Source organism: Tenrec ecaudatus, chromosome 9 (genome assembly GCF_050624435.1).
Source record: "Tenrec ecaudatus isolate mTenEca1 chromosome 9, mTenEca1.hap1, whole genome shotgun sequence".
Lineage (NCBI taxonomy): Eukaryota > Metazoa > Chordata > Mammalia > Afrosoricida > Tenrecidae > Tenrec > Tenrec ecaudatus.
Window position 1 is genome coordinate 115,442,470 of NC_134538.1, and position 21,881 is coordinate 115,464,350.

General features: G+C 39.5%; 1 protein-coding gene across 1 annotated transcript in view; it reads left to right on the forward strand.

The window, feature by feature from the left end:
• The first annotated feature begins 10,632 nt into the window (after window positions 1-10,632).
• SEMA3E (semaphorin 3E) overlaps window positions 10,633-21,881 on the forward strand; it is a 136,777-nt gene continuing 125,528 nt past the window's right edge. The window contains exon 1 of the mRNA XM_075557357.1: window positions 10,633-10,737. Within this exon, the coding sequence (XP_075413472.1) occupies window positions 10,642-10,737 (96 nt within the window). The 5' untranslated portion in view covers window positions 10,633-10,641. The remainder of the gene's footprint in view (window positions 10,738-21,881) is intronic.

A 21,881-nucleotide genomic window follows, 5' to 3' on the forward strand; every position in this document is an offset into this window, starting at 1 on the left:
AGCGACTACTCAATATATATTAAATTTTCAAAAATTTAATACCCATCTCATGCCAATTAAAAAATTAAATTAAAATATTTTTTCCTCATTTGTATAAACCTTTAGATCTAGCCCTCTTCCACATAATTCCTCACTTCCTTCTTCCCTCTAGAATCCCTCTACTTTCACAGTCTCTCTTGAATACATTGTTACTTCTGTCTTTGCAACTGCTTATAAAAATAGCCTTTGAATTCCCTGATGCTCATCTTCCTGACACCATCACCGAAGACAAAGCAGGTGCATAAGCAAATGTGGCGAAGAAAATTGATGGTGCCCGGCTATCAAAAGATATAGCAGCTGGAATCTTAAAGGCTTAAAGATAAACAAGGAGCTGTTTAACTTAGAAGCAACAAAGCCAACATGGATGAAGCACAGCAGTCTGTATGATCATGAGGTGTTGAAGGGATAAGGTATCAGGCATCAAAGAACAAAAAAAAATCATATCATTGTGAATGAGGGGGAGTGCAGACTGGAGACCCAAAGCTCATCTGTAGGTAACGGGACACCCCCTTACAGAGGGTTGTGGGGAGATGAGCCTCCCCTTAGTTTTCAGTGGAGCAACAATGAAACATACAACTTTCCTCTAGCTCTTTAATGCTTTCTCCCCTTCCACTATCATGATCTCGATTCTACTTTACAAATTCGGCTATATAAAAGAGAAAGAGACAAGAAAGGCGAGGCTCATGGAGCCATTTATCTCTCCACCCTTCAATTAATCCCACACGTGTTTATCAGCCAGGTTGGCACAATAAACTAACTACCTCAATCCACCCCTTGCCAACTTGGCACCTGAACAAAATTCTTTAGCCATATGTAATTTCCAGCCATCAATGAAATCACACTTATACCTAGCATCAAACATCTATCATACATATAAATAAAAACAGCGAATCTAATTGTATCTGGTACAGTATACATGAACAAAGGAAATATTCAATAAGCACATATAAATAAAATAAAACTGACAATCACAAACCTCGCTTTTGTAATTTATCATGTGATTATAACTGATAGGTAGAACTATCTTCTATCCATTCTGTATTACCTTGTCCCTCGGCCAACACCTCAGCTGGCCATGGTTGCATGCCTTGTAGGTGACCCAGACCTTCATTCGTGAGGGGTCTGGGTCATTTTAAGTCCTGTCAGGATTGGGTTGCTGTAATTTACCATTTACTTTAATCACAGGGCATGGTAACACTAAGAGTCGGCCTATGGGATCTCCCGGATTCCAGACATATTCTTCTTTACCTCCATTATGTAGCACCAGTCCAATTTCTCCTTGGTAATCAGGATCAATCACACCACTTAGTACAGTGACACCCTTCCTGACCTGTTGATCCAAAGGCATGAGAAGCCCAAAGTGGCCAGGGGGCATTCTCAGCTGCCAGTTCAGTGGAATGCGTGCTGTGTTTCAGGTGGGAGAGTTCCTTTCTTCGGGACCAGGACCTCCAGGCCTGAGGAACACAGGGTTGCTAGGACAGGAAGCAAACATGCTGTAAGTGGATCACTAGGAGTAATAGTGAGTGGTGCCACTCTAGCTTCCACCCCTTAGTTCCTGGACCCATGAATCCTGGCTAATTGGAGACACAACACCATATATTGGCTGCTGGTTTAGAGAGTATATAGCTTCCTGGAGAACATTGCCCCAACCCTGCAAGTTGTTGCCTACTAGTTGGCGCCATAATTGTGTCTTTAGGTAGCCAACTAGTAGTCCATTCCATCATTCTATCAAGCCAGCAGCTTCAGGATGATGAGGAACATGATATGACCAGTGGATTCCATGGTAATGGGCCTATTGCCGCACTGTATTTGCTGTGAAGTGAGTTCCTTGATCTGAAGCAATGCTATGTGGGATGCCATGCCAGTGGATGAGGCATTCTGTAAGTCCACGAATAGTAGTTTTGGCAGAAGCATCACGTACAGGGAAGGCAAATCCATATCCAGAGTAGGTGTCTATTCCATTAAGAACAAAACGCTGTCCCCTCCATGATGGAAGTGGTCCTATGTAATCAACCTGCTACCAAGTTGCTAGTTGATCTCCCCGTGGAATGGTCCCATATCTTGGACTTAACCTTGGTTTCTGCTGCTGGCAAATGGGGCACTCAGCAGTGGCAGTGGCCAAGTCAGCCTTGGTGAGTGGAAGTCCATGTTGCTGTGCCCATGCATAACCTCCAACCCTGCCAGCATGTCCACTTTGTTCATGTGCTGATTGGGCGAAACAGGAGTGGCAGAGGAAAGAGGAGGACCAGTCTCCATAGCACATTTCATCTTATCCACTTGATTATTAAAGTCCTCCTCTTCAGAGGTAACCCTTTGAAGTGCGTTCACGAGATACAATCGCCTTTACTTTATTGGCCCATTCAGAGAGGTCTATCCACATACCTCTTCCCCACACCTCCTTGTCACCAATTTTCCAATCATGTTCCTTCCAATTCCCTGACCATCCAGCCAAGCCATTAGCCACAGCTCATGAATCAGTATACAATCTCACATCTGGCTATTTTTCCTTATATGCAAACTGAACGGCCAGGTACACTGCTCAAAGTCCTGCCCATTTGGAGGATTTTCCTTCACCACTGTCCTTTATGGAGATTCCAGAAAGGGGCTGTAGTGCTGCTGCTGTCCACTTACGAGTGGCACCTGCATATTGTGCAGAGCCATCCGTAAACCAAGCATGACTTTTTTGGTCTTCAGTTAAAGTATGGTAAGGAACTCCCCAGGAGACCATATGTGCAGACTGGGAGAAAGAAGGTAATGTGACAGGAGTGGAGACTGTGGGCATTTAGGCCACTTCTTCATGCAGCTTACTTGTCCCTTCAGGTCCTGCTTTGACCCAATCTCATATACACCACTTCCATTTAACAATGGTGCTTCAAGTTGGTCTAATCTAGGCCATCTGGCAGTCTATGCTTCAGCAAACCAACCAAATAATTAGATCCTCTCTTAGCCTCTCTCGCAGAGACATTGAAAGGAGAGTCTGTGCTTAGGGGTCCCATCTCCAGAAACTCAGACCGGTCTAATATTACATTTCATGCACCAGTATCCCACACCCTTAGCAACCAAACCCAGGGATATTCCCAAGATTTCTGCTTGTATGGATTTGAAAACTTGAGCAGATCTTTGTGAGTATAGCGTGCTTCTTCTTGGATAATCATCTCAACCTCACTGTTAGGAACTTTCTGAGACTTAATTTTAGTTACAGGCCTAGCAGAAATAATGGGTGGTCGGGGTGTTTCCTGGGTGCTTTCAGCAATATCTTGTAAGGCACCTCCCTCAGGCAATGCTACCGATGCAGCCCCACCTGGCATTTCAGCTTGAGCAGTTTGGTTAATCTGCTCAGTTATGGATTGTTTTGATAGTGAATTAATACCTTCAGCTGGGAGGGGTGGAGCTATTGACTGGGGTGGACCAATTGTTTCTAGGGGCTCAATATCCTCCTCTTCTGGATCATCCGCCCATATGTTCCCATCCCATGTTTCAGGGTCCCAACTTTTTCTGATCAACAACCTCACTTTGGTATCAGACACTGATCTAGATCTGCAATTCAGCTGCTGTTGTAATTCAGCCACTCACATAATGAGACTCTGGCCCTGCTTCTCAGCAATGTCAGCTCTGTTACTAGAGCAGAGAAGGCTCTCCTTTGTCGCACAGATGAAAGCTTTCAAATCTGTTAGTCTGCACCTGAGGCACGCTTCTGAGACTCTGAGACCATCCCTCTCCTTAATCACACTTTCCGTTGTAAGAAGGACCAGCCAACCAGCTTCCCTATACTTGTCATCCTTACAAAACGCCTGGAAAATATCAAAGATAAGATCACCCAGAGCCTCTCTTTTAACTAGCACCTCATCTATGGTGGTGATACTGTAGATATTAGTTTTTCTATCTCACACCATGGATTAGTAAGAGTAGCAGACTTATCCATGCTTTGGGGCATAGAAGTAGCATTGTTAGTGCTGTTAAGAGTAATCAGGCTGGAAAGCCAATTTAAGAAGCCCATATTTATTACTTTATTTCTCTAGAGGCACTCCTGGTACCAAGTGTGATAGATAGGGTTCTCTGGAGAAATAGAACCAGAATTCTAATAATTTTATATATATTTATACAGATAGATATATAACATAAGAAATAAACAGTTAATTAAATTATAAAGCAGTACAAATGGCTCAGTGCAACTCACTTCTGTGAGACAGTTGTGAGACACTGGCAGTCCTTCAAGTCTGGAGAGCCACCCGGTAGTCCTCTATAGAGCAATTCAGGCTATCCGGGCACAGGCAGCAAACAGCAAGGCAGGTTACCAACAGTCAGCCAGATGACAGAGTCCGGCCATCCCCAGCTCAAGAGATGTATATTCCAATAGTGTGGCAAAGCAGGTCTTGAAGGAACCTCAAATTGCAGCGACACAGTCCATGGGTTAGGTGTCCCACAGGTAGTGTAGCTTGCAAATTGAGGCAAAGAACAAGCAAGGCAGCCGCACACTGGTCCGATGATCAAAGAACAAGAGGCAAGAAAGGCGAGGCTTGCTGAGGCATTTATCTCTCTGCCCTTCAATTAATCCCACATGTGTTTATTGGCAAGGTTGGCACAATAAATTTACTACCTCACCAGAGGATGTACACTGGTTCAGATAGGAACTGGAAACACAGGGAAACCAGGACAGATTAACCCTTCAGGACGGTGGTGAGAGTGGCAATATCGGGTGTGTAATCCCTTCCCTGGAGGACAGACAACAGAAAAGTGGGTGAAGGGAGACATTGGACAGTGTAAGACATGATAAAATAATAATGATAAATTATCAAAGGTTCATGAGGGAAGGGGTTGGGGAGGGAGGGGGAAAATGAGGAGCTGATACCAGGGGCTCAAGTAGAAAGCACATGTTTTGAGAATGATGATGGCAACAAATATACAAATGTGCTTGACACAATGAATATATGTATGGATTGTGATAAGAGTTGTACGAGCCCCAATAAAATGATTCGTTAAATAGTCTTCTAAAGTCCCTTGCTTCTCTCTTGCCCTTCTCTGGCGATTGTGCACATAGAAACCAAGTGTTAATTTAGTAACAAGTCTCATCATTGATTTTTTTATTGAAACCTTTGAACCCCTGGCATTTATATTTACAACAACATCCAGACTCCACATCCAGGTGTACAGGGACCTAAGAGAGTGTTAAACAAATGTGATCTTAATTTTGTACATGCTCGCCACCTACAGATGCATTTTATGAATTTATTCTCATGGAATTTGTCCATTTTACCACCAATAAAATAACCTAGGAAAATAGCATAGTAAAGGAGCTAATGGCATACATTAAATAAAATACTTAGGTAGTTGTCAAAAGCAAACCTGTTCATCATTGGATATTAGACAATAGCATTATGTAGTCTATGATTTTGTCAGAGTTAAATCCTCTCTCTCACACTCACTGCATAGATAGACAATGAGTCTTGGCACAGTTGCATAGTATGACTTCTTGTTCACAGAGAATTGAGTTCGGAAACCCAGAAGCCAGAATATCACATATAACACTGGACGGAAGCACAATGAATCTTAAAATTTGGAAATACTACTTTTTCCTTGACTAATGTCAATATAATGAAATCAGTCAAGGCTATTTAACAGCTCGTCTCTCTAACATATTAGGCAAGGCTATTTAACGTATTTGAATTCTTGTTTTCAATGGAAGTCGCTCATAATTGAAAATGTTGGTGTACTGTAATGCTTGTTGGTTGCTTTTGTGAGAAAGGTAAAATGTAAAATTTCAGAGAGGGAAGGAAAAGGTCAGTCACTCCTTATTGCTGGAAAAAGCAACTAACCAATCATTGATTCTTCCCCTGTTTACACTTATAGGGGGAAAAAAAGGTTAATTGTTTATTTCTTTACTGGCCTAATTCAGCATCACAACAATTAGTGATCTTCAAAGGCATGCCATAGGACACCAGCTCTTTTTTAAGTAAGTCGTTGAAGAATTTTTCTAATGATCATCCATTTTTCATAAACAATGTTTGCTACATGAGTAATTCAATATTTTACTGTTGCATTATTTTTAGCACACATTGAATAATTCAGAAAACAAAGAAAAGTTTAGCTAAATAGCTGAGTCTCAGGAAGCCTACTTTGCAGGGGGTGTGGAGCAAAAAGTGGGCTTCATCCAGAGAGTGAACTCCCCTATTCTGAGAATGTTTGTTTGAGAGGTTAATTTTTTTTTTTTTTACTTTCTCTGATTTCTTACATGGGAGTGTGGAACCACAATATATTCAGGCAAAATGAAGAGAACTCAGCGATTTTAAAAGCAATTTCCCTTGCAGGTTAGGAAAAACGTCTGCAAGAGGAAATGACTAAATCCTCAATGTATATCTTCATTGACAGCTGATAATTAGCATGCAGCTTAGCCATAATAATTAGCTCCCTCTTTAGAAAGACCGGATGAACTCGGAGTTGGTACGCATCAGTTTAGTCTTCTTTCTTTGTCCACTTCCTCCTCAAGCAATTCACGTTATTTTTAGGTTTAGAAAGAATTCAAGATGAGCCCTGACTTTTCGGAGTCAACACTGCCTATTATTTACACTGTTTTCTGGAGATTACCTGAGATTAGAGCTTCTTTTGTCCCCCTTTTCCTGTATATTTCTGTTCCTTTCATCAAACCAGCTTAAAGCCGTGCACAGGGATAAAGAAGTTAGCCAATGCTTGGTAAATATGCCCAGTCCCCGGCTTCTGACTTTGTACGAAAAACATTAATATGACTTGAAGTGCTGCTTCTAAATCTCAAAGTGGAGGACATTCTTAAGGAAGCAGGAAAGCGTCTTGCTTGAGTTTCTTTTGCTTTTAGGATATACCCAAAATTCAAAAGGCAACAGCAACAACAAACTTCAATATATTTTGACATTCTATGGCAAATTATGTAAAAACATTTTAATTTTCTTAAAGGACATATGGAACTAAAATTTTCAAAAGATGATAAATCAAAGGCACATGAAAGATTCCAGTTATTTGAGCATTTATAAAAATGTAGGCTAAAGGTAATTAAAGTGAAAAATCAAATTTAACTTAAATTAACCAAAATGTTCCTATTGATGTTAATTCTGATTTGTTTGCAAGACCCACATTGTTGAATATTAACCAAACCCTCAACATGTCTTTGTCGTTTAGATTGAGGCCTGTCAAAATGTATTCGACTTCTGACACATTATAATTCCTTGTTCAAGTAGACTTTTCTTACTAGCTTAAATAGTGAGTTTTATATGCACAGAGCTCGGAAGCCCTTGAGGAACCTGGGTGGTATAGTGGTTGATGGTCGGCTCTTGACCTAAATAAGGCGGTTTGAAGCTACCCAGCAGCTACACAGGTGGAAAGGGTTGGCCAACTGTCTATTTGCTTCTGTGGAGATGATAGCCAAAACAAACAAACAAACAAACCAACCAACCAACAAACAAACCTTACGATGTAACACCCAGGGTTGCTTTGCGTCAGTATTAATTCAATGGTAACAGTTCTGTTTGTTTGTTTGATGGGGCCATTATCAATAAAGAACATATTTTAGCAATGTTTGCACTTTGACATGGGCCAGAAACAGCAAGAACTCAGCTATTTGAATTGACAGTAGTGATTTCTATCACTCTCCCTATCCTTCATGTTTTTTTAATAACAAAGCTCACAAGTCTGTTTTCTTGTTCAAAAAAATTTTTTTGTAGCTTTGGGTCATTCTAATTCCTGTGGAAATCAGACTGAAACCATGCCTGATACTATGCCATTCTCAAAAGCACTGCTATGCTGAAGTCATGTTGAAGCCACTGTGTCAATTCACCTTGCTGAGCGTTCTCTTCTATTGTTCCGACCTGCTTTACCAAACAGGATGTCCTTCTCTGAGAACGGGTCCCTCCTGATAATAAGTTTAACGTGTGTGAAATGAAGAAGTCTCGCTATTTGTGTTAGAATGAGTTTTCAAGACAAGCAAAACCAGTGTGTGTGTACAAAATCGCTTTGTCTGTCTTATATAGTATTAATATCAATATTATATATCATGCCATATATGATATATATACCACATATATGCCATGTACCATATATATGTTATATATATCAATAGAGAGTAAGAGAGGGGATATATATATATATATATATATATATATATATATATATATATATATATATATATATATATATATATAGAGAGAGAGAGAGAGAGAGAGAGAGAGAGAGAGAGAAGCAGTTACATGTTGGGTTGCTAGCTACAATGTCTGAAGTTCAAAACACTAGCCAGTCTGCTGGAGAAGATGAGGCTTTCGACTCCTGTAAAACATTACAGTGAGAAATCCACAGGGGCAGTTCTACCCTGCCCTAAATGGACTCAAGCCATTGAGTTTGGTTTATTTAGAACACTATGTTACAGGAATATTCAAAGAAAAAATACTGCCTATTCATTGGATTTTAAAAATTTATAATATGCGTCTACAATCTGTTCTAGGAAACATTTTTATAATTTATAAATGCAATGAAATGTCTTTATGTATTGCCTAAGGCATGTACACTATATTCAATTTTATATATCCAATCATATCTTGGCAGCAGTTTTCTCAGAGGCAATATGAATGAATCATGCTTAATAATTTTCAAAAGTCCTTTATAACTTAAATAAAAAAACTTCTTTAACCGTAAAACATTTAAATATGTAAAATTCACTCAAAAATGAATATTTTAACGAGTTTCCATTGGACAAGTTTAAAATGAGACGTGTTAAAATAGACTTGGTTATTAACCACTCCTTTGTACTTTTTACATGTCAAATACATGAAGTGCTATACTTTAAATGACTCCGCAACACATTTCCATTTTGGATTTACTTGCTTATCGGTATTATTTGACAATTTCTGCATTCCATTGGATCAACATTCTTTGAACTAGTTGGCTATCCAGTTAGCTGTTTTATAAATTTCTTGGCATAGAGAGGTGAGTGAGCACTTCCAGCATTGCCTGCTTTGTGTGTTGTTACTCTATCGCCTCCTTTTGTTGAACATCCTTCATTGGTATTCCCTCAGTGTCTGAGCCCTGTTTTTGCCAATGTCTGTAGTGCACCTTAGACTTCTTCGTAAACATCACTGGTTTTGATCATATGCTGCATCCCGAGACAGATGGATGCCGGCCAATTATTTTCGGTACAGTGGCCCTCCGTGTTCTTTCCCCCTTCTATTTATACTTCCGAGGTTATTTATTTGTTTGTGTAGAGACTCCTTCAATTTGTCATTTGAATCTCGATATGTTTCCCTTCTGTCTTTCCCTCTGGAGACACGTGGAGCACATTCTTCCCTTTTTGATTTTCGAACTCTACATCTTTGTCCACTTCATTGTGATTATTTTAAGCTACCCCTTTGAAATTTGCCACTATTCTATAAAATCTGGGGCATCAATGGCTGAGGAGTAGTGATATAGACAAGGAAGATACTCTTGAAGGTGGTGAAAATGTATTTCAGTTCTCATTTTCATAGAGATAAGAAGCCTAAAATATTTATAAATGCCATTTATCTCCTTTCATCTTGCTTCATGGAATTTAGTGTCCTGGTTTCTCAGAGTCTCTCTTCTCTGTCTGATGCGTTAGACACTGACATTAGGTCAGTAAAGCCATCTTTTAACTTGTCTGCATTTTTCAAGAGACCTCTTCAGGAATTCTCTGCAATACAGGGACTTGGATGTAACATCTATCTCTCTCTTAATTAAAACCTCTCATACATCACATTACCAGTCTTAATATTAAACTGCCATATGAGGCAAAATGCTCACATTAAACAAATTAAAACATACAGATGGTTTGCCAAATTCTTAATTTTTACAATAAAATGCAAGAACACTAGCCAAAATAATGCTTTTTATCAGTGATCTCCACTGTACTGAAGGCTGCATGGTACCTCCCCACATTAGCAGCAACCCTGACAGCTTCCAGACTTGGACAATTTGATTTGGGATATGACTTTCAAAACCAATTAGAGCAGAAACATTATTTTTCTGACTTGGTGCTCACCTGGAATTAGAAGGGTGTGTTTTTGAAGAGTTTATTTTAGATTTATGTTCTTTAGCTTGCCTAAAATATTATAAGAGATGACTTTCCCAAATAGCACTTCAAATGAAAATTTATGGATGGTAGCTATCATTTATAAATGTATCTTTAAAATTGTCTTCCATATTTTAAAAAATGTGATCGTTATCTTATATACAGTATCCTACATATAACTTAGCACATCATTTTACATATTACACTTATTTTATACATCTTATATTTAGAAAGCAAATTGCACATTTATTATACCTAACTGATGTTTTTATATCCATAAACTTACTTAAGATTTTATATGTGTACATTAAGGATTATTCTTAGTTGGTCCTAAAGTTTAACCTTTTTGAAGAGTAAATTGTAAAAGTCTTTATATTTATGATAAGATGAATGTTTAATTATACCGTTGCAATGGGCATGAACATGGAGCTATAAAAATGTTCAAAAGATCTATGTGTTTCCTCCTGTGTTTAATGTACACTTCTCTTTGCGTTTCAGAGCTCTTGGATTTAAACAGAACATCAGTCTTCCATAGCCCTTTGGGATCTCTGGATCTCCATGCGATGTTGCTGGATGAGTATCAGGAGCGACTCTTCCTGGGAGGCAGGGACCTTGTGTATTCACTCAGCCTGGAGAAAATCATTGAGGGCTACAAAGAGGTAGGGAAACACCGAACCGTACTCAGTGAGAAAGAAAGGAAAGAAATCTCTCCCTGCAGGCATGTCCTCTCTTGACTGTGCTCATTGTGTTGGCCACTTTGAGATTAAGAAAGTACTTATTTTATTGAAATAAAGAATGCATTTTAAGTGAAATCATTTGAGGTGATTTTTATAAAATCATCACGTATGAACTCTTGTACTTCTTAAACACGACCCGATCTCTGCCTTCCCTGAAGACTTTTGATGGGTGGATTTGGCCTTCCTCTTGCACGATGACAAGATTGTCACTGATGACATCCTCTGTCCTCAAACTGAAATTTGGAGCCTGTTGAAATACCAGCGTTCGCCTTGGATTTTATTAACTTCCAAATCCAAGCTGGAAAAATAGGGATATGAAACCTCAATATCACTAGCTGACATATTACTATTGGCAGTGTCAATGTTTCATGTGGATGTTCAAAAAATCAAGGGGGTGAACGTGTGATACTAAAGTAGACAGATGCTCAAATCATTGAAGAAAAGGTTAACCATGGAGATGAAGAAAATGGTTCTTATAATCTCTGCTTCTGCAGAGTGGAACTGAACTATGTTTTCTCCAGACCTTAGAATTACCCTAAACATCCTGGAATATTTAGACCAAAGTCTTTCTTGTGTATATGCTAAGTTATGCAATTATGTTCTTTATAATTTGTTATTATTATTGCCAAAGTAAGTTGCATCTATATTTTAAAATCATTTAAAAATGAAGATGAAAATTAGCATCCTTTCATTACTAATGTCTAGGGGAAACATTTTAAAATTGGTTTTACCATTTCTTCTGGTTATTACTCCAAATTTTTGAGATAATGCTCATGCATTGTTCTTCAATATCTCTGATTTTAGAGAAAATCTGCCTTTCTCTAAAGGGAGGTGATGATTTTAACTTTCTTTAGCATTTACACTATTTTAGTTAGGAAAACAGTATTTACTACTGAGCCAAATGGTATTCATTTAAAATTTTTTTTCTTGGAAAAATGTCCTTGGTTTTCATGAAATTAAAAATAAACGTATATATAGTGGTATCTCTGTGTGTATGCACATTAATCACTATATATGTTACTATGTGTATGTACACACACAAACATTTATATACATATTGGAGAAGAAGTCCCAGTAGTGTGCTGGGCTAATTTTGAGCTGCTAACCAGAAGGACAATGGTTCGAATCCATCAAACACTCCATGAATGACACATGAGGTGATCTGCGTCTGTGAAGAGTTATACTTGGAAACCCTAGGGAGCAATTATACTCTGTTCTAGAGTGCAACTGTGATGCAGCATTGGTACGATAGTGGGTTTTTTATATGCGTGTGTGAGTATACATGCACTCATATACATTTATTAATATATATGTATACACTTAAGAGGCTTAATGGTGTAGTGGTTACCCATTGAGCTGGCTTTATTCACATGGTCGGCAGTTGAAAACCACCAGCAGCTCAGTAGGAGAAAGACCTGGTTTTACTCCTTCCAAGGGATGTGGCACCCCACAAGATTAAGAAACTTTGCACACACTAAACATGGTTCTTAACTAAACTGTTGTCCTACGATTGAGATCACACAATGCTCATAGAGTAGGAGCCAGGAATCCAAATTTACAGCAAACTTGGGAGGTTTCTATTATGTACACCCAATATTGTAAACATTTTCCTGAGCTCTTGATTCCTATGTGGAATGTGGATCAAACAGGAATTTCTAACTTGAAAGTTGACGCTCCTTCACAGTAGGTGAAATTGAATCACTATTTATTCTCATTTATTGCTTCGGCCTTATGGTACCCTCAGGCCTTGAATACTATAAAAACTGGTTTTAATGAAAGAAATGACCTGTGACAACGAGACAGGGCAGAAGCCTTGGAAAGTGATTCCGTTTTATGAACTGCGTCTTAAGGAACAAAGTGCAGTTGTGTACGGCCACGGACACGTCAGGGTGCCCTCGCACAAGGCCGTCAAGGGAGGAGCTAGATAAAAAGGACTCCATTTGATAACATTCCTGCACCGAAGGGTAAATCCTCCTTTTGTGGGAGCTCAAGTTTATATTATTTAGCATGCCACCTCAAGAAATAGAATCCATTCAAATTCCTACATCTCGAAATGGCTCAGGGTCCTGGCAAGGGCAGCAGGTGCCCAGAGGAGCCGGGAGGCCCTGGAGAGAACTTCTCACCACTGGATTTGTTATTTTGTACTTTTCCTGCCAGATAGCAGGAAAATGGGTAGCAATTAAATTCCAAAAAGACTCTTTGTGTTCGCTTTCAGTAGTAGCAAGCATGACAGAGAGCGACCCTTCATAATTAGACTCTGAGCTTCACGGTCGACAGTGTGAGACCACCAGCAATTCTGCAGTGACACTTATGGTCTCGGACACACACAGCGGGTCGCTGTGAGTCAGCATTGACTCAATGACAGCGAGTTTGGATTTATTCTGCAGACTTCATACACATTCTGTTTCTGACTTTCAACTGCAGGTCAGTTCTCTCATGCACTACAGCTTCGGAAGAGTGCTGGGTCTCCTCCTGGGCCACCTTCTTCGCCTGTCTTACCTCAGACCTCAGTCCCAGGATTGTTTGCTCCTTCTCACATGATTGAGCTTCTCCCTCGTTCTAACCCTAGTTTTCTCAACATCTGCACTACTGAAATGCGTTATTATTCTTTGCTGTAGGTGAACTGCCCTGTGCATTACATGGTAGTTAGTAGGAGCATTTTTATTCTCTACTCAATAGATGTCACTTTGAAGACTAAGGTTCACCTGACCCAAGCCATGGTATTTGCCTTTGCCTCATGTGAATGCAAAATCTGGACAACATTAAGAAAGACTGAAGAAAAACTGATGTCTTTGAATTATTATGTTGGCCAAGAATATTAGCTATGCTGTGGACTGTCAAAGAATAAACAAATCCATGTAGGAAGAAGTATCCCCCAAATGCTCTAGAGCAGTGGTGATCAACCTTCCTAATGCTCCGACCCTTTCATACAGTTTCTCATGTTGTGGGGACCCCCCCAACCATAAAATTATTTTTGTTGCTATTTCATAACTGTAATTTTGCTACTGTTATGAATCAGGCAACCCCTGTGAAAGGGTCATTCGTCCCTGAAAGGGTCACAACCCACAGGTTGAGAACCGCATGCTCTAGAGGAAAGCTGGCAAGATTTCACCTCTACTACACGGGGTGTGCCATCAGGAGATTCCGATTCCTTGAGAATGACAAGAACCTCAGTAAAACAATCGGTTAGCATACACGAGGAAGACCTTCAATTAGATCTAAAAGAAGTATCCCTGAATGAGTTAGATCGACACTGTGACTGCTGCCATGGGCTTACACTCAGGAAGGACCTTGAGATGGTGCGTGACTTGGGAGTGTTTCATTCTGTTGTTCATCGGGTCACTAGGAGGCGGACCTGACCTCATGGCACATACATATTAAAACAACAGTCAGTAGATGCCAGCAGCATCCTCCCAACACTCGTCCAGTTATGAGACACAAAACCGACTCCAGACATTGGCAGATATCCCATCAAGGAAAAGTCATGACCAGTTGAACCACTCAATTTACTCCAAACTTCCACAAGCAGGATTCAGACGCTTCATAATCAATCCATCAATTGCTCAGCTAATCCTTCTTTAGCCTCGTATCTACCTGATGCTAGATCTTTTTATCCCTTCCCATAGGGTTAAATAACCTTAAAGAGTATACAGAGCCACTTTTATCTACTTCATCATTTCCTGTTCACTTTTTAGTCTTTAATGCATTGTAAACTGTACTGTATTATATATAGAAGTTTCTAAACTTAGGATAAAAAGAATGATAATAAAATAAACACCTTTGAACAGACCATGAAATGATGAGAATCTCACCTGAGAGGGACAGCTATTTTTTGTCTCATTTCTCTGTCCCTCGACATCATTTCTCTTGCTAAGAAGCATTTCCTACTTGGTAGTGTATGATCACACAGTTCCTCTGTCACTTGGTCATACTGTGGTGGCTTGCAAGCTGCCGTGATACTCTATGTTATGCCACCGGTATATCAAATACCAACAAGGGTACCCCTGGTGGATAGATTTAAACATAGTTTCCAGACTATGAAAAACTACTTCTTTAAAATGATCTACCTCTTAAAATAAAAGGCCATTGACCCTCTTATGAATGGCAGAGATTATCTGGTATAGTGCTGCAAGATGAGTCTCTCAGATCGAAGGACAATATACAACTAGAGAAGAACTGTCTCCTTGAAGTAGTGCTGACTTGGATGGAGTTAGTGACATGGATGCAGTGAAGCTTTTAGGGATCAACTCAAGATGAGAAGAAACAGTTGCAAACATCCATTAATAATTAAGAAATCTAGGCAATTGGAGACGTCAATGTGGACTGATGTTAACTATTATAAATTAGGATACATGTGATATCCTATGTTAGGATGAAAAGTAGAAAAGGAATAATGTCACTGGAAACCTTCCAGAAGAATTCCAAGAATATATCTTGAAGTACAATGCTGTCAGTGAAATAATAATAACCACGTCCCTACAGAATAATACTATTATGCAAGTTTATTTAGCAACCACAAAGGTCAAATTCCTACAACTGGACCCACAGGAAACCTCATGATAAATGGAGAAGAGAGTGAAGTTGTTAAGGATTTCATCTTGCTTGCATCTATAATCAATGTTGATGGAAACAATAGTCAGACACTCAAACGATGCATTGCTTTGGTAAATCCACTGTACAAAACCTTCAAGTGTTGAAAAGCAAGGATGTTACTTTGACTAAAATGCACCTAATTCAAACCATAGTATTTTTAATCTCCTCATATGAAAGTGTGATAAGTTAGACATTGAATAAGGAAGACCCAGGAAGAACGATTGCATTTGAATTATGGTGATGGCAATGAATATTGAAAGTCTCATGGGTTGCCAAAAGAACAAACAAATCTGTCTTGAAGAAGTACAGCCAGAACACTCTTTAGAGGCAAAAATGGCAAGACTTTGTCTCAGGGATGTGCTTCACAACTCAGAGACGTGTGATGAGGGGAGATCAGTCACTAAAGAAGGACATCCTGCTGGGTGGAGCAGAGGGGCAGTGAGAAAACATAGGAAGCCCCTCCATGCGCTACATGGACACAGTGGCTGCAACACTGAGCTCAAAAGTACAAACAGTTGTGAGGACAGCAGAGGATCTGGCAGGGCCGTGTTCTGTTGCACAAAGAGTCACCGTGAGTCACAACCAACACAATGGTACCTGACAACAATACGAAGGCCCAAGAGAAAGAAATGGAAATCGAAGATGTTCTGAAGTTGATTAAACATGCCATCAAAATTCATTGATGATTGTTGGTGACTGGAATGCCAGAGTTGAAAACAAATAAAAAAGGTCAGTGATTGGAAGCCATGGCCTTGGTGAAAGAGAGAATGCTGCCTATCACATCATAGGGATTTCCGAGACTAACCATTGATTCACTGCAAATGGCTTTTCAAGCATGTAATCAAGGACTATCCACGTGCAACTCACCGTATTGAGCACCCAGGAATGAAACCGAATATCCCCATAGAAAGGAACAAGGGGGTGGAGAGCCAGAACAAGACTAGAGACACCCTGTACAATGGGGACTCACTTGCTAACATGTCAGTTCAAGTTAGAACTGGAGAAGATTTAGGTAAGTATATGAGTGTGAGAGCCAAAATACTCCCCTGAATCTATACCTCCTGAATTTAGAGATCATCTGAAGAATAGATTTGACTCAGTGAACACGAGTGACTGCAGACTGGACAAATTGTCACCAGGTGTCAAGGACCTCCCACAGGAATGAAGCAATAGGCCACTCCAAAGGCAGAAGTGAAAGAAAAGACCAAAGTGGAAAGAAGAAGAGACTCTGAAATTTTCTCTTTAATGCAGAGTAACTCAAGTGAGAGCAAGAAATGATGAATTAAAAGACTAAACAAAAGGGTCCACAAGGTGACTTGAGAAGATAAAATGTTACAATGAAATGGGCCAAGATCTGGAGTCAGAAAACCAAAGGCAGAAAGAACCGCAGAAGAAGAAGAAAAGCAAACCTCAGGCCACAATATGAAGGGCTTTAGGGAGAGATAAGGAGAAAGGCATGGGGCATTCAAAGAAGACAGACGGATCAAGGCACTGAACCCGAAATGGTAGCTTGACATTCAACTATTTGAGGATCTAGGATCAGTTGGTTTGAATGAAGAAGTTCAAACTGCACTGAAGTTGCTAGCAAAAACACAAGGCTCCAGGAATTGACAGAATTCCAATTTAGACAGCTCGATAAATAAAGGCAGTGATGGTAGTGTTTGCTCATTTTTGCTAAAAAAAAAAAAAATGGAAGACAGCTACCAAATAACACTGATTCAATAGAAAGCCAAAATTATCAGAAGTTACGATTAACATCATAAACAAGTAAAGTTTGCTGAAGATATTTCAATCACAGTTGCAACAGTGCATCAACAAGGAACTGCCAGAAATTCAGGTTGGGTTTAGAAGAGGATGTGGAGCCATGTCAGATGCTTCTTGGCTGAAAGCAGGGAAGGCTGCAAAGATGCGTACCTGTGTTTTATTAACTGCGCAAAGGCTTTTGACGTGTCTCGGTCATAACTTATCATAGATAAAATTGCAACGAATAGGAATTCAAGAACAATTAATTGTGTTCGTATGGAAACTGTACACCGATCAAGAAACATGTGGAACCTGTACATTGACCCAGAGATGGGTTTTTGAACAGAGATTCACTGTTTAAATTTAGGAAGCGCATGTCAGGGCTGTATTTTTTTTTCCAGCATATTTATTCAGTCTTCATGCTGAGCAAATCCAAAATGTTGAAAAATATGTAGAAGAATGCAGCAGCAGAATGGGACAACCTCACAGTGCAGACAGCACAACAGTGCTTACTGAAAGTGAAGAACGCCTGTAAGAATGGATTAGCACCTCCTTATGAATCACAGCTCAACATAAAACAAATCCTCAGTAGACAACATCATGATAAACAGAGACAAGATAAAATAGTCAAGAATTTCATTTTACTTATATTTCTAACCTGTGCCTATGAAATCAAATGACACTTTGAATTGGGAAAAGCAACTCAACATGTCTCTGATGTGTTATAAAGCATAGATATTGCATTATGGACTAAGGTGTATGACCCAGGCCATACTACGTCCAGTCCCCTTCTATGCCTGGGGGAACGTTGGTCAATGACTAAGGATTAACAAGAATTGAGGTCTCTGGTCATGATGTTGGTCAGGACTATTACAGATACCAGATTACCAGAAGGAACAAATCTGTTTTGGACAGGTACTGCTAGAATGTTCCTTAGAAGGGAGGAGGGTGAGACTTTGTCTCTCATACTTTGACCATATGATCAGGCAGACCAGTACCTGGAGAAGGATGCTGTGTGGGATAAGGTAGAAGGACAGTGAAAAGAGAAAGACCCTCAACAAGAGAGACCGACACCGTGGTTATAAAAATGACCTCCACCCTCAACGGGCTCATCAACCATTAACAACAGCAGCCACATTTCAAGTAACCAGTTTCTGCCATGGTCAGTGTATTGGATAGTGCAAGGGCTAGACAGTCACATAAAAATGTGCGGCTGAGGTTGACTTCAAGGACCAGCTCATTGAAAGAAAGGAGAATAGGGCATTGCCTGACTTTGATGACAGATGGATGAATCATCTTTGCAAGGAGATTGATGGTCATCTAAGTGATTTTTTGTTTTTAATGGGACCTTAATTGTAAAGGATGATGTCTGATGTAATCATGTGATCATGAGTCTCATTGTAGCTAGGCTTTTATTTTTAAGGTTGTGTTAATTTTTTTATCAAAACAATTAAATAATTTAAGTAAAATTACTTATCATGAGATGTAAATACTTTTTCAATGATACATATCAATCAGATAAAACAATCAGAGTAACATATATGATGCTTGAACAATCTCCTTGGATGTCTCAATGATATTTTGGGTGGAATAGTCTTTTTTCTTTTTTTTAAAAATCACTTTACTGGGAGCTCGTACAACTTTTTTTTTTTCTTGAGTGAGTCCACCCTGAGTCATGGTGACCCACATGTCCATATGGTTTTCTTTCTTTCTTTTTTTAATCATTTTATTAGGGGCTCATAAAACTCTTATCACAATCCATACATGCATCAATTGTGTAAAGCACATTTGTGCATTCGTTGCCCTCATCATTCTCAAAACATCTGCTCTCCACCCAAGCCCCTGGCATCCGCTATTCATTTTATCCCCTACCTCCCCATTCCCCTCTCCCTCATGAGCCCTTGATAATTTGCAAATTATTATTTTGTCATATCTTCCACTGTCCAATATCTCCCTTCACCTACTTTTCTGTTGTCCATCCCCCAGGGAGGAAGTCATATGTAGATCCTTGTAATTGGTTCCCCCTTTCCAATCCACCCTCCCTCCACCCTCCCAGTGTCGCCACTTACACCACTGGTCCTGAAGAGGTCATCCGCCCTGGAATCCCTGTGTTTCCAGTTCCCATCTGTACCAGTGTACATCCTCTAGTCTAGCCAGATTTGTAAGGTAGAATTGGGATAGTTGGGAGGCGGGGGAGGAAGCATTTAGGAACTACAGGAAAGTTGTATATTTCATCGTTGCTAAATCTCACCCTGACTGACTCGTTTCCTCCTCGAGACCCTTGTATAAGGGGATGTCCAATGGCCTACAAATGGGCATTGGGTCTCCACTCTGCACTCCCCACCTCATTCACAATTATATGATTTTTTGTTCTGATGATGCCTGATACCTAATCCCTTCAACACCTTGTGATCGCACAGGCTGGTATGATTCTTCCATGTGGACTTTGTTTCTTCTGAGCAAGATGGCTGCTTGTTTACCTTCAAGCCTTTAAGATCCCAGACACTATATCTTCCGATAGCTGGGCACCATCAGCTTTCTTTGCCACATTTGTTTATTATGCACCCATTTGTCTTCAGCGATCATATCAGGGTGGTGAGCACACAATGATATGATGTTTTGTTCTTTGATGCCTGATGACTGATCCCTTCAGCACCTCGTGATCATGCAGGCTGAAGTGCTTCTTCCATGTGGGCTTTGTTTGTCTTAAATTTTTATTGAGAGATTTTATAGAGAGGAAATTTTTTGTTAACAAGTAAGATAGATCAGTGAAATATTTACATCACATATAGATGGCTAGGGTCAACTTGCCATCACTATTTGAGAAGACTGCTAGAGAAACAGTGTAGTCTTAAACAATAATCTGGCTTTAATTATGAGCAAGGGGGTAAAGGTACATTCAAAGTCAAAGAACATTGATGTTACAGAGGAATTTGCTTAAGAGAGACAGTGAAATTAAACAGAAAGATTTGAGAAGTTTGTGAACGTTGGGGCTAGTTTGGGGCCTGTATGGAGCTTTTTAGGGGTATTAGTCCTTGGAATGAGGGACTGGGATTTCCCCTGGGTGCTTTGGTAAACAAAGGTATGTCCTGATGGAGTAGTCCTGATCATCTCCCTGGGGAAGATGAAGACTTGATTTGTAACTTCCTTTAGGAACTGGAAGCCTCTCACAGGTTAATCCTCACTCTCCTGTTGTGAAGTCTCCTCCATGGACTTTTTCTACTCCTTCTTTGTTACAATGGAGACACCGTTTCTTTTGTGAAAAGCCCCTTCTTCCATGTGCTATGAATTACATCAACTTAACCCTTACGAAGGATTAGTTATGTCTCTCTGGTCTATATTATCTTTTCCCCTCTTTCTATGAAATCAGCAACAAATGTAATTTATTACAGGGGTTCTTGCATTTTTTAGGCATTGCACACACATTTGGCAGTATGGTGGAGCGAAACAGGCAGAGATTGACTAGCTTCTATCTCTACAGTCTCATGAAGTCTGTATATTTGAGAAATGCTAAGACCACCCAAAAAACAAAATATATTCCTTGGAAATCCTAACCAATAATTTGAGACATAGAACAACCTCTATTCTACTCTATGAAGAAGTAGATGGCCATATTTATGTAATTATATTTTATGGGAAATCATAGAATTTGTAGAGTGATAAACTTTTAATTTAATCAACTTGGATCAACTGCTTCTTATTACAAATTGCCGTTTAAGCTAAAATTTTTCTTACCTTGTTTAAGCAAAAAATATTCAATGTAATTTGGACATCTGTACAAATGATAGCTCTGTTAGACAACCTGCTCTATAAAAAATCTGTCTCCTTTTACTATTTAACTTTATCTTGTCAAAGATGAAAACAAATTCATCCATTTAAAAATGAATTTAATAGTTATTGACTGGGAAAAAGTCACTCAAATATAATTTGCCTAAATTATATGATAATAATAATAATAGTCAATGAGAAATTTTCACCCATATTACCCTTAATGATAACTGCTTCATACCAATAAAGTTACAAAGTATGAAATTTTCTAGTTCAGATACTTTTGAGTATGTTTTTCTATTCTACCGTATATACTCGAATATAAGCTGAGGTACCTAATTATTACCTGGGAAACCAGAAAAACTGACTGACTCGAGTATAAGCCTTGGGTGGGAACTGCAGGAAGTGAATTAACACAGAGACCAGAGGGGAGAGCCGAAGCGCAGCCACAGACACATCCTTGCCAGTTCAGCTGCCGGAGTAAGTGAATCACTACGGGTGCTTCTGCGAATTGGAGCTGTCCACATCATAGGACGGCTCTGCTTGGTTGGATGTGAGTAAACAAACATTCAAAGCCCTGCAGTGTCCGCAGGGCTTTGAATAAACAGCAGAGGAACGACAATCACCCACGAGATGTTACACCTCACTAGGGTACCACTGACCCATGTATAAGCCGAACCCCAGTTTTTCAGCACATGTTTTAGTGCTGAAAAATTCGGCTTATATACACAAGTATATATGGTAAATCTTGACTGTAGGCCAAATGACTGAAAAACTCGGCTTATACACAAGTATATATGGTAAATCTTGACTGTAGGCCAAATGATTATAATCCTAGAATATGGAATATTTGGATAATGACAGTTACTATAATTAAGAATGAAAACATAAACACTAACAAAGAAATGAGTTAGGTTCTTGACTAACATTTAGAGACAGAACTCCTTTCAGATGTTAAACTC